General features: G+C 31.7%; 1 protein-coding gene across 1 annotated transcript; it reads right to left on the bottom strand.

The window, feature by feature from the left end:
- Positions 1 to 7,312: 7,312 nt before the first annotated feature.
- Positions 7,313 to 9,295, bottom strand: LOC113851341 (polygalacturonase 1 beta-like protein 3). Its single transcript, XM_027481807.1, has 2 exons — positions 9,248 to 9,295; positions 7,313 to 9,148 (listed from the first exon to the last, which is right to left on the bottom strand). Exons 1-2 carry the CDS (start codon positions 9,293 to 9,295, stop codon positions 7,313 to 7,315), a joined length of 1,884 nt encoding a protein of 627 aa, XP_027337608.1.
- Between the last annotated feature and the right edge of the window lie 3,745 nt (positions 9,296 to 13,040).

Genomic DNA, 13,040 nt, shown 5'->3' with positions numbered 1-13,040 from the left:
TTTAATAGTGCTACAGTGATATTGATGGTTAAGAGTTTAATTCAAATATTTTAAAGTTATAAAAAATCAATTAAAAATTTTAAACTAGAAGAGTTTGATTAAAATTAAAAAAAAAATCATAGAGACTAACATATTAATTTAACATTTGATTGATTTTATAATTAATCATTTATCTTATAAATTGATTTACCATCAAACAAGACTTTATCATGATAAAAATTTATCCAGAATAAATTTAAATTAAACTCATTCGTTAAATATAATTTTTTTGGGCATATAATAAGTAGTTTTTTAAAATTAATATTATATGATTAAGCCATCAAATAAATAAGAACAGAGAATGACACCGAGGATGAAAAAAATTCAAAATCGCACCATACCGCACTCTCATATTAGAGTAATGTTATTTAGATATCTGTTTTAGGTGTTAGTACACGATACCATATAGGAAAAGAAATCAAGTAATAGGTTGCAACAAACTTATTCTACACACGTGCACATGTTACCAAACCTCATAAAAAAAACTTCTTCAATTCTCTCGCCCAGTCATGCATCCTATTCATCTTCTTCATCAAAGGAAAAAAAAAAAACTTCTGCTGCTAACTGCCTAGTGGCCTTTCCTTCGTCATCTTCTTCTTTTTCTTGAACGAATCCAAAAAAAAAAAAAAACATTTGAATGACTCTCGTCCTTGTTCATGTTCTTGAATGTCCTCTTCTTGAATGACTCTCACTCTTCTTCTTGTATGTCCTTTTCTTCAACAAAAAAAGAAACGTTTTTCACTCCCGCCCACTATTAATTCTTCTGTGACTCTCTCTCACTTGTTGTTTGCAACCTACTCCTTCGTATATGCGCATTGGCCCTCATTCCAGCCTCTGTGTTTTGAAAGCTTGAAATACTGATTGGGCATCACTCGTAGCATCACAGGTACTTTTCCTTCCTCTTCTTTGAGTTTTCTACAATGTTACAGGTATAGATAATATTGATAAGTACTCTGAATTCATTTTAGATTCCTTTGTGGTGGCCTTATATTAAAAATATATAATAAGGTCATTTCATAAAAAATATATATAAGGTCAATCAATTTTATACACAACATATCCCTTAAGTTTTTCAAGGATTTTTTTCATGATATGCCGTAAACACCATCTATGCTGAGTATCAGGCAAAGCTATTGCAATAGCATTTTGCATAGCCTTGCATTGGTCAGTCACAATCCCATTCGATGGCTTCCCAGGCATGCATCTTACCCAACAATTGAAAAGCCAGACAAATATTTCAGTATCTTCTGCTGATATTAAGCTACAACCAAGTAAAACTGATTGACCATGGTGATTTATACCAACAAAAGCAGCAAACAACATGTCAAACTTGTTTGTTAGGTAGGTTGTATCAAAACTAACAATATCTCCAAAAGATTCATATGCAGCTCGACTTCTAGCATCTCCCCAAAATATATTTCTGATGTGAAACTCCTCATCAACATCAATATCATACCAGAATTGACTATTTTGTTCCTTCATCGTACAAAAATAATATACCAAAGCTTTGGAGTCTCCTTCCTTTGCAATTAAACGTCTTTCTTTGTTAATATAGTTTCTGACATCTTTTTCTACAAATGACAAATCATCATGTCCATCAACATTATGAACAAGGGTTTGAAAAGTCTTGTTTATCCTCACCCCTACCTCACTGGGTAATTCAAGAGTTATTCTCACATGCATGCTAATATTCTTATTTTTTAAAACATTCTTGCCTTCGAAGGATTCACTCTATGAGAATGATCAAGAACAACTGTTTTTATAGACCACTTTCCAAATCCTCCTTTATTTGCTATAATCTTTGCTTCACATTTAGCAGCTACTCTGAAAAGTGTCTTCAAAGTTGTTGGTACCTTTGAACAACTTTTTTCTTCTCGTATGCATGCAAGAATCAAATAATTCAACTCTCCATCTGACCCTTTTTTTGAATTTCTAATCTTCCATCCAAAACTCACTTTAGTGGAATAGTTCTTGTAAAATGCTTTAATAGCTTCAACATCATCAAACTTCATTCTAATAGTTGGTTCAACATTGTTAGAGCTATCACAGCTATCATCCACACTACCAACCTAACTAACTAACAGCTTCAACAACATTTTGCTTGTCATGCATATGTGATTCCTCCTTAATAAACCTTTGCACCTCCACATGCTTTAAACGTTCAATCTACCACCTGCAAAAAATACACAACATAGAAAGAAAAAAAATTAAACTTTTATAAAAGAGAGGATATTGTGCAGGAGCTTAAAAAGACCGACTTACCAAAAAATATTCAGCTTAAATGCAAGAAGCTGAGTGTTGGATTTGTAATGCACCAACTTTGATAAGACTCATGTATCCATGAGATGAGAAGTGGGAGAGCAGAACTCACACAGAGTAATCCATAGGTTAGCACGAAAGTAACGTGAAGAAGAAGTCACATGAAAAAGATCTACTTTAACAGAGGAAAAACATGGCGAGAGTGAAAAATAACTTTATTTTTCTCGTGTAGACGTGAGAGGAGAAGTGAAGAGCAAAGTCACATAGTAAAATGCACAGGCTAGCCTGAAAATAACGTGAAGAAAAAGTTACTTGAAGAACATGTAGTATTATTAAGGAAGGAGATGGCGGGAGTGAAGAACATGTAGTGTTACTTGAAAAAAGGTTTGGTAACTGGTGCTTGTGTAGAATAAGTTTAGTGCAACTCACTACTTGATTTCTTTTCCTACACGGTGTCGTGTACATACACCTAAAATGAGTGTCTAAATAGCATTACTTGTATTTAAATAGCATTACTCCTCGTATTAACATAGTTTTTTTTTAACTTCTGAGACCTAAGGCATTGGTAGCTTTGGTGCCGCTGCAAACTCTCACTTCTCTCCTGCTTCCATTTCCGACGGTACGTATCTGTTTCTTCTCTCTCACCAGTAAAAACCGCTTGTTTCTTATTGTTTGCTGCAGGCTTCATAGAAGAAACTGTCGAGCCCCAAGGTGGGAAATCAAGGTTCAGAAGCTCGTGCTCAACATCTCCGTTGGTGAGAGGTGAGTGTGGCGATCGTCTCACTAGAGCTGCAAAGTTCTTTTTTCTTTTTCTTTTGTTTACATTTTTTTTAATTTTATTTTTAGTTTTTGACCCTTTTTTACAAACTTGATTTTTTTTTTTTTTGTTACAGGTGTTGGAGTAGCTTAGTGGCCAAACCCCAATGTTTTCCAAAGGTTTTTTCATTTTGTTTCATTTTTTAAATATATTTTGTTAATAGTGAAACACAGTTACTATATTTGTTGCTGTATTTTTTTATTTTTTTTTATAAACTTAGTGTGGTTTTCTAATTGGTGAGGGGAGATATATGGTGTTTTGATATATGATTTTGTTTTGTTTTTTGTTTTCTTTCTCTTGTTTTCCTGTGTTTTAATGTTATATTGGAAAGAGGGATCGAATGTCTATGTATATATAGATTTCTTCTAACATTTTCTAAACTGAAATATGTCTCTATTTGGGTTAACTTATTTTGAAGAATTTTTTTTCTTCTGAGAGATTTAAAGAAAAAATGTTTTTCTTCAAAATATACTGTAAACAAACAGGCATGATTTAGGTTCACTCGACCTTGAATTTTGTATTTATCTGTGTTTGCTGCTCCCTTGTGTATATACAACTTATCATTATAAGTTGTTGTGAATTTAAATATCACTACATTCATAATTTATTGATGGTTGAGTAAAAAAAAAAATGCCTTCACGTTGACTGATCACTTGTCTTAATTTTTTAACATACATGATAAACAAGTTTAATTATTGATAATAAAATTTTTATAGTAAAATATATTAATTTAAAGATTGACATGTGAAAATTTACTTACACTCTTATCTTGTATTGTTAGTGGAAGTCGCTTTTTTTTTTTGTTTTTCTCTTTACAGGCATACTATATCTTAGTTTCCCACTCTCTTTTCTCTTTTTTCTATCCAATTTTTCATATTCTTTTTAAGTCTGAATGGAATGCATTCGTGAGTTTGCTTAATATACTTACTTAGGTGTTTGCTAAGGTGCATGTAAATTTGAAAGGGCATTATATATTCTCTCTAAATTGACGGTTATTATTCCTCTAATATCTTAGAGATTAAAAAGAATTTATATCTTTTTCAAATAAAATACAAACACAACTATCTATTAATATAAAATTAATAATGATAATTGTTTTATGTGTGAGAGAATATTAAATGCCTTCTTGGTTTATGTAGTTATGTAGAAATTATCAATTAAAATTTTTATTTGCACAACAAACACAATCACATTTACCTCCTTTTAGCTTTCGCATATTTTTCTAATCATTTTAACTATTTATTTACTTATTTAATTTACAAGTTAGTTATTGATAATATTTAGCATGATTAATAAATATTTCATAATATTTTGTACATTATATTTAAATTTCAAATTTAAATAAAATATATACAACATAAAATAAAGAGCATGATAAATAATTTTATAATTAATAATAAATATTTCATTATATTAAATAAAAATAAATTAATAATATAAAATCATTAAAAATAATAAAAATAAAAATACGTCATTTCAATCCAGACATCAGTATCATTTTAAGGATGTGTTAAAATTCACCAATTTAATTTAATTTAATTTAGAATTAAGTAAAATTTTAATAATTTTAAAATTAATTTACCTTAAAAAATAATTCTTTTGATTTTATATATTTTAAATATTTGATTTTGAATAATATTACTTAAATTTAATTCTAATTTTATTTTGTTCAAATATTATTATAAAAAAAACTATAGTAGAAGAAGCTATCCGATTTAACGAGAAAGTGGATTGTTTTTCAAAAATCTCTCGTCTAAAAGTAAAAATTAAGATTTATTCAATAATTTCAGTACTGTAAAAATAATTAGTCTGTTGACTGGATAATGCTTTTAGGGAACACACAATTACACAAAACAATTATTTGACTAAAATAAAAGTGTTGGTTAAAAGAATATGTTTCACTAATTAGAATATTTTCTATATACTATTTCTTCTTTTTTTTTGGCTAATTTTCTATATACTATTTCAACTTGATAGCCTTTTATCCTCGATATTATTTTAATTATTATACTATTTTCAATATTTTAGGTTACTTTTTAGTATTATGCTATTTATTTTAATCATTAGATTTTTTGTGCTATTTTTTTTAGTTTTATTAAAATATTTAATCTTTAGATTAAAATAATAATAGTTAAAATTAACTAAGAAAACTTAAAATTATAATTATCTAAAGATATACTTTTGCCTGAAAAATAAAAGTAAAAATTTATATAAAAATTATACAAATTTGTAATTTTATGTTACTTTATATTTATTAAATTTTTTAATAAATTTTAATAAACCGTCTTAATTCAATAAGATAACTTAATAGTTTTAATTTTTTTATTAATTTTTAACTGATTTAATGATTTTTAGCCAATTAGACCTTAATGGTGAATCACTCTATTCTTGGTTAAAAAATAATATTAAAAAGTAAAAGTATAAAAAACAATAAACAAAATCAGTAATCAGTAATACTGTTGACAAATTTATATTCTTTAAGTTTAATAACAATATTACTTTAATACTAATTTTTATATTATAATAATCCCGTTTAATTTATATACTAATATATAGAAAAAGAGAAAGTTTGTGCTAATAGAACAGATGAATACAACAAAGTTATGGATGTGAAGAGTAATATCACTAAACTTAAAAAATTTAAGTGTAAGTTTCCCTAGCATTTATAGTTAGAACTTAAATTTGGTGAAAAAAAGAAAGTAAAAAGTAACATACATTTTTTATAATATTTAATAACTAACTTATACATTTATTCTTTTATTTTTAATAATCGACAACGATTTATTACAATATAAGAACTCAAAATTTTCATATTCTTTTTTGACCAATTAATAATTATTAATTAGTGATTGTAACAACTTTAGTCTATCTTACAAGCTATAAGAATGAAATAAGAGCTAGCCGTTGATCAAATTTTCGAACAAATCAACGGCTGCCACAAAATTTTAAGGCGCATTACTAAAATTCCGTGGGAGAGATGCAAAAGAGAGACACGGATCGAAGAAACTCAGATACGACACCAAACAGTCAAAGCATAAAAAATGAAGAACACAACAGCAAAAGCTACATAGAAAAGAAGCAACGTACAATTAAAGAGAGAAACGAAGTTTATTCAATCAGCTATTGAAGATTATCAAAATTGGGCTTTATTAAACCGTGACACAGTTTTTCCCGGATACGACATACACTGTTTCACAAGCCTAAAAGGGTTAAAGGGCTATGCAAGAAGTGGTGGTGGGTCCTCTTTGCCCGATATTGTCCCCTTTGCCTATGTCATGCCACCCATTAGTCTACACTCACTCACTTATCATATGCTATGTGGATCATGGCTTTGAGCCTTTGATGGTCCATTTCTTGGGTTGCACTTAAAGCTGCAATGCTTGCATGCTGTTTATGCTCTCACTTTAGACCGCACAATCACTCCACTCCCCAACATGCGCACAAATGAGTCATATATGAAACAAGTATGATGCCATTTGGCTCCCTAGCCAAGGCATTCCTCTGTTACTGTAACAATCAAAACCATGCCTCCATCCCATCATCACAAAATAGCTCCATTCGCCAAACATTTCTTAACCTTCGCATCTCTCTTGCCTTACAATGTCACCTGAATCTTCAGCCTTCACGTCTTTTTATATTTAATATCAATCTCATTAATATTTTTTACTTTTTTTATTTTTTATCACATCTCATCGTCCCCCAGATTTATTATTTCTTATCTCTAAACATTTTGCGTTTTGGATATTCGACACAATTACGTTAAGTTATATTTTAAATGAATATTATAATTTATAGCTTTAAAAAAAATGTATGTTTGTATTTAATATGAATTCAAAACACGCAAACAGCATCTGATAAATATATATTAAATGTAATGTTTCATCCAAAAACTTTAACTTATAGAAATAAATTAATTTGAAGCCAAATTAAACATTACATAAATATTAAAAATAAGCGTGACCAAAATGAACGGAATTAGTATCACACAATCATTTAATTAATAGGTAATAGCTAAAAGGCACAAGGAAGAAAAAAAGTCACAAGTCATGACCACTGGATAATTCAAACCTATTCGAGTAAACGACAGAAGCTGAATTATAAATAGAATTCCATAAGTAAGAAAACAAAAACGCAATGTGGGTTCACAATATTAAATCATCGAACTAAGGGAGAAAAACCAAAGCAGAGATATTGTCCTCAATGGGCAATGGTCCAAGTCATGTCATTCTGGAAGATCCAGTGGCACACCTCAATTTTTCCGGGGGCAGACCCCAAAGCCAAGAAGGCACCATGTTCTGGACCCCACGATGAGGTGTCAACGTGACAAATGGCAACCCCATGATTAATCTTCACCTTAGTGTCCACGTCAAGAATATCAGCTTCGTACACTCTCACTTTGGGGACAGAGTGACAATAATACAGTAAATAAGGGTACAAACTCTGATGACACGAGACTGACTTGGTCACTTTTCCACCGTCCACTGCGTAGACCCTTCCAATCATCACGCTCTTTCCTGAACCATTCACATTCTCCGTAGTCCTCACCGCCACGTCGGATCCCAACACCGATACCGCAAACTCTATCATTCCCTCTGCGGATGCAACGCACCGTTTCGTCTCACCCCGGCTCGGAGCCCTCTCGCACTCCTCTAATGCGTTTACCATCACGCGCTCCGTAGCCGACCCCTCCCGCGCGTGGAACACCTGCCTCATTTCCTCCAGCCTCGAAGAAGAAAACGGTAATTTCGACGAAATGCCGAGGGGCAAAAACGACCTTTCAACCATCTTATCCCTAATGTCCGCCAGCACCATCACGTTCCCCTCCTTCATCATTTCCTCCCTGAAAAATTTACCTGGCTGCACCCACTTATTCACAACTTTGCCACTCGAAGCGCTAAGATTGTGATATTCAGCAAACGACGCGCCTTGTTTGTTATATCCCTTGAACGCGCGGCCCAACCCGTACGACCTGAACCCAAACGAGGCCCGGCCCAACGATCCTCTTCCGTATTCGGCGAAACTGTCGTTTCCCACGTTGAACGATTGGCCGTAGTTGGCGAAATTGGCTGTGCCGGATTTCGATTTCACGGCGTAGCTTTGGAATGAGTCGTCGCCGACATTGGCACGGTTACGGTAGCTGTTGAACGTGTCGGAGCCGGAGACCGATCCGGCGCCGTAGCTTTTGAAAACGTTCCGAGGATTGTTGCCGTCGAAGCTGTAGAACTTGAAGGAATCGTTGGATACTCCAGTGCTTAAATCGCCATAATTGGCGAACTCGGATTGCAGGATGTTGGCGCCACCAGCGTAGTTCTTGAAGTCGCTGGTTCCGCCGCGAATGCGCTTGCCGTAGCTGGCAAAAGATTCGGTGCCAGAGTTTGTTTCATTGCCGTAGCTTGAGAACGAGAGCTTGTGGTTTCCGGCGCCGGAATCGTAGGTGGTGAAACCGAGGTTGGGGACGTTAACCGTTTTGTCATAGTTGTTGAAGTCGTTGGACGTAGAGGAAGCGCCGGAACCGTAGCTTGTGAAGTTGGTGTTTGCAACATTGCCGTTTTCGGCGTAGTTGTTGAACTCGCCACTGTGGCGAGTTGAGGTCGTGCTGTATTTCCTGAAACTGTCGTTGTTTGAGTTCAAGCCGTTTGAGTAGTTCTTGAACGAGTCGACTCCGCCGACTCGGGAGGAACCGTAGTTTGCGAAGCGCTTGTTGGAGTAAACGGCGAAGTTGGCGTCGTCGTTTTTGGAAACGGTGGGGTGTTGAAGTGTGTTTGCGGTGTCGTCGAAGGAACAATATAAATTTGGTGCGGAGCAGAGAGAGTGGTGGAACTGTGGTGTGAAGGGTTTGGGGCTACGGTTGAGGAGGCTGTTGAGGAATGCGTAGTGGTTTGGTGTGAGAGGGGAAGCTTTAGAAAGAAAGAAGTTTGGGATGGGACGTTTGTTGGAGACTCGAGTGTTCCAATAGCGAATGAGAGAGGCTTTGGGGCTGAATGGGTTGATCTGTTTGGAATGTTGTGCTGGTGGAGCTTGAGATAAACAAACCTGCATTCATGAGGGAAATTAGGAAACAACTTTAACATGGAAATTACAATGCAGTTAGATTTTTATGCATTAATTGAAGTGGGTTGTGTTGCTTCTTACATGGAAAGATGAGAGTGACAAGAACAAGCAGATGAAGTGAATAGTCATTTTGAGTTGCTGTGTGTGTTGCGTTCCCAATGGAGAGAAACTAGAAAGTGATATAGAAGAAGAAAAAGAGAGGGACATTTGATCACTTGGGTCCCGGGGACAATGAATTTATGGTCTCTCCAGACATAGCTTGCTTTTCTCTGCACAAGCATTGTATCAATGACTAGGATTAACGATCCTTTTTTCTTTATTTTTTCTCTTCTTGTATTTTATGGCCGCCTCTGACGTTATGTATGGGTAAATTCATATTTATATAGTGTACCGCTTTCAAAATTTCATAGTAAAACGGTCGCTTTAATTATTTGCTTGTCTTATCTCCCATTGCTCCTCCTCAGATAATGAAACATGGCAAGGTCGTTGCCTCGTTTTTGTTTAGCAAAGACACAGTGCAGGTGTTGTTTGTAGTTAGCTAGGTTGGAGATTAGTTAGTGGACCACATCTAGTTTATGACAAGGAAAACCATGTTTGTCCATTTTCGGATTCCTTTGTTTTAGGATATATATTTTTAGACGCATATACATACATACACATGTGTGTGTATATATATATATATTATGATCCAAGTAGTGCACTCTAACTGTGATCAAATGGATAGCGAAAACGGGACGTGGATTTTAACATTATTCAATGGAGTTGGTGCCATTAAGTAGGGTAATAAACGAGGCAACTCCAATAGTTTGTTTAACACTGAACTTGGGTTCCGTAGATGCTTCCTTTTTGACTTTAGCTATCCATTAACTGAGTTGCGGGCCCTCTTTTACTCCCTGTTATAAAATTTGGTTTTGGTGTATTTATTATTTTAATAAAAACCGTGAATGTAGACAACCATTTACCGTAAAGTTGTGCCCAAATAGAATGTAATATTATATAAATCTTTTTTTAATTTTTTCAACGAACTTTTGTAAGGTACCAATTAAGATTTTTCATATTATATTGGATATAAATTTTCGTTAGTTCACATAACTGCACAAACAACACTACTATTGAGCTGTCGGTGGTGCTGTAGATGTTCAGCTTCTTTGGGTTTAAGAACAAATGAACAATCATACAATATACATTAAGAACAGAACACCTGCACCTGCAGGTACACCTCCGAGGCTTACGAGATACATTTATTCCTTAGAGCTGTAGTCATAATTGTTTGAATAATTTTAATTTTTTTCATTTTTATATATTTTTTAATCATTGTATTCTATATTGTATTTATTATATTTATTTTTCTTTGATTTTTATATCTCACTTTGCTTTAAAGATAAATGCACTTCAAACAATAAAAAAATATATTTTCTTATTCTAACGTTAAATCACATGTAACCACGATCCACCCGTTATTATGTTCACTATGTATTAAAATTAATTAAAAATAATAATATAAATGGTAAGTAAAATATATAATTTTCTGCAATTTGCACTATTTTTTAAAATAAAATTTGAAGTTGAATCAAAATAATAATAATTAATAATAAAACGCACTTACCCAATTAAATAGAAATAGCCACTGGTAGGGCGTGCATAGCAGTTAGACCAACCTGACATCGGTTTGCACATGCTGAAATGCCGTTTATCAGATCGATGTTTCGGTCAAGGGGAGGTCCTGCTCCTTTAATTATTATAATTTATTTAGTACTTCAAAATTTGTGAAGATAGTTGCATTCTTTTTTTTCCCTCAATATTTATGTAATATTGAATGATTATTTATTTATGTAATATTTCAACAGGAAACTTTATATATATATATATATATATATATATATATATATATATACTTAATTATTTAGTGAAGACTTACTCTCAAAATAAATAATTATATATATATATAAAAGAATAAAAGATATAAAATTTAATTAATATGTCCTATCATAAACTGTTAAAATTAACATATAAAAGTAATATAATTTTTTTAAAAAAAAGTATATAATCTTTTAATTGACCATGTGATTTTAATTTATTTTTTTTAACTTTTACCATTTCTACATGATTATATGTTCTAAATTTACTATTTTTATTTTCATATAAAGATCCTTTTACTTAGATATATTCCATATTATTAAAAAGTTGTCTTTATATAAGTATATAAATAATTATTCTCAAACTCATCTCCTCATCTCTTGTACAATTTTAATGTTTATAGTAAAAGAAATTCGTTCAACAACTAAAAACAAGTATATAAATAATTATTCTCACATTCATCTCCTCATCTCTTGTACAATTTTAATATTTATAGTAAAAAGAATTCATTCAACAACTAAAAACAGTTTCAAAGCTAACTTTAAAAGCAAACAAACCAATAGATATATAATATATATTTGAATTTTCTACCTTCAAGGTGAAAAAAGTCACTTATTTATAAAAAAATTAGCAATTAAATTTAAAATAAATAGCTTAAATTATTTAAAAATCACTTATTTTCTTACCTTAATAAGTTAAAGATAGAAAATTCAAGTCATATATAAAATATTTATTGATCTACACATTTTTTTTTAAAATTATTTATTCTTTCTCAGTCTAGAAAGACATTACTAAAGTGTATATCTATAAAATATATTTTTTTAATATTAAACGTCAAAAGATTAAAGTGCTAATCTAATATTAAAAACTTAAAGAATAAATTTGAGCAAAATAAATTACTTTTTATTTTATCAAACGTATAATAAAAAAGAAAAAGTTGACTTTATCCTCTATATGCTTAGTTGTGTGCAATTTAGATTTAGTTTTTGAAAGTGTATAACGTAATAAGTATACTTGCCAACATGTATGAAGAAGTTTTTATATTACTAAGATGTTCAATTTTATCGTTAATACTTCACTTGTTCCTTGGACAAAAATACTCCTAAATTCTTAATCTTCCTCTTCTCAATGGCAACAACCTTATTCTTTGTGCTCCTTCTTACTTCATTTATAACTTTTGTCAATGATAATTTTCTTCCCTCAAGTTATAAACATGACACAAAGAAAATCACATTTTTCAACTTTGTTTTAATTTGATTAGAGTGTGGAAAATTTATAGAGAAATATATGAACATATTTCTTCTAGTATAAATTCCACTCATCATAGATTTATCCTTGTAACTCATCATAGTTTTGCTAATTAGTTGGCGTGATCAGGTTGTAAATGTTCAAACTTTAAACCTCATTGCTTGTAGTATAGGAAACTAAGAGTCGTATATGGCAAGGTTTCCTCTGCAACCATTTGCAAATTGGTGTTTTTCCCATGCTATAAGAACTACTTGTATCATAAAGATAGAGAAAAAAGATGCATGTATTGTACTTTTGAGATGATGCTTGAAATAAGGTAAATTATACTATTGTTATAATAGAATACACATTTCCCTTTTACTCAAAATGAAATTTTCATTAAGATTTAAATTGAGCATGAATTTTGAACTTAAACTCTTTTTAAATTTTTTTAGGAAAAATTTAGCCATTATAGTTACACTGTAAAACTTAGCTATCATCCTTGTAAATGGATACAATAAAATGTAACATCCCTATTTCTGTATTAATTAAAATTGTATTATATGATAAATATGCATGTAAGGGTATGTTGGGAGATTTTTTGAAGTGTTGAACAAGAAGGCTCTCGCTGTAGCGAGAATGAGGTGGTGAAAATGGAACATTTTGGAACGTTCTCACTGTAGAGAGGATGTCTCGCTGTAGCGAAAAGTGCACAAAATAAAATACAACTTTGTCTGATATTTTCGTTGTAGCGAGAGAGAGTCTTGCTGTAACAAGAAATGACTCACTA

Source organism: Abrus precatorius, unplaced genomic scaffold (genome assembly GCF_003935025.1).
Source record: "Abrus precatorius isolate BTA unplaced genomic scaffold, Abrus_2018 Scaffold10, whole genome shotgun sequence".
Lineage (NCBI taxonomy): Eukaryota > Viridiplantae > Streptophyta > Magnoliopsida > Fabales > Fabaceae > Abrus > Abrus precatorius.
This window is presented reverse-complemented; position numbering and strand designations above follow the sequence as displayed.

What these genes read in the sequence shown, in the direction of transcription:
- LOC113851341 (XM_027481807.1), bottom strand. Translation starts at nt 9,295, where the DNA reads ATGACTATTCACTTCATCTGCTTGTTCTTGTCACTCTCATCTTTCCAT. An exon ending in TGTCACTCTCATCTTTCCAT is followed by an intron (nt 9,149 to 9,247) that starts GTAAGAAGCAAC and finishes TCATGAATGCAG; the next exon opens with GTTTGTTTATCTCAAGCTCC.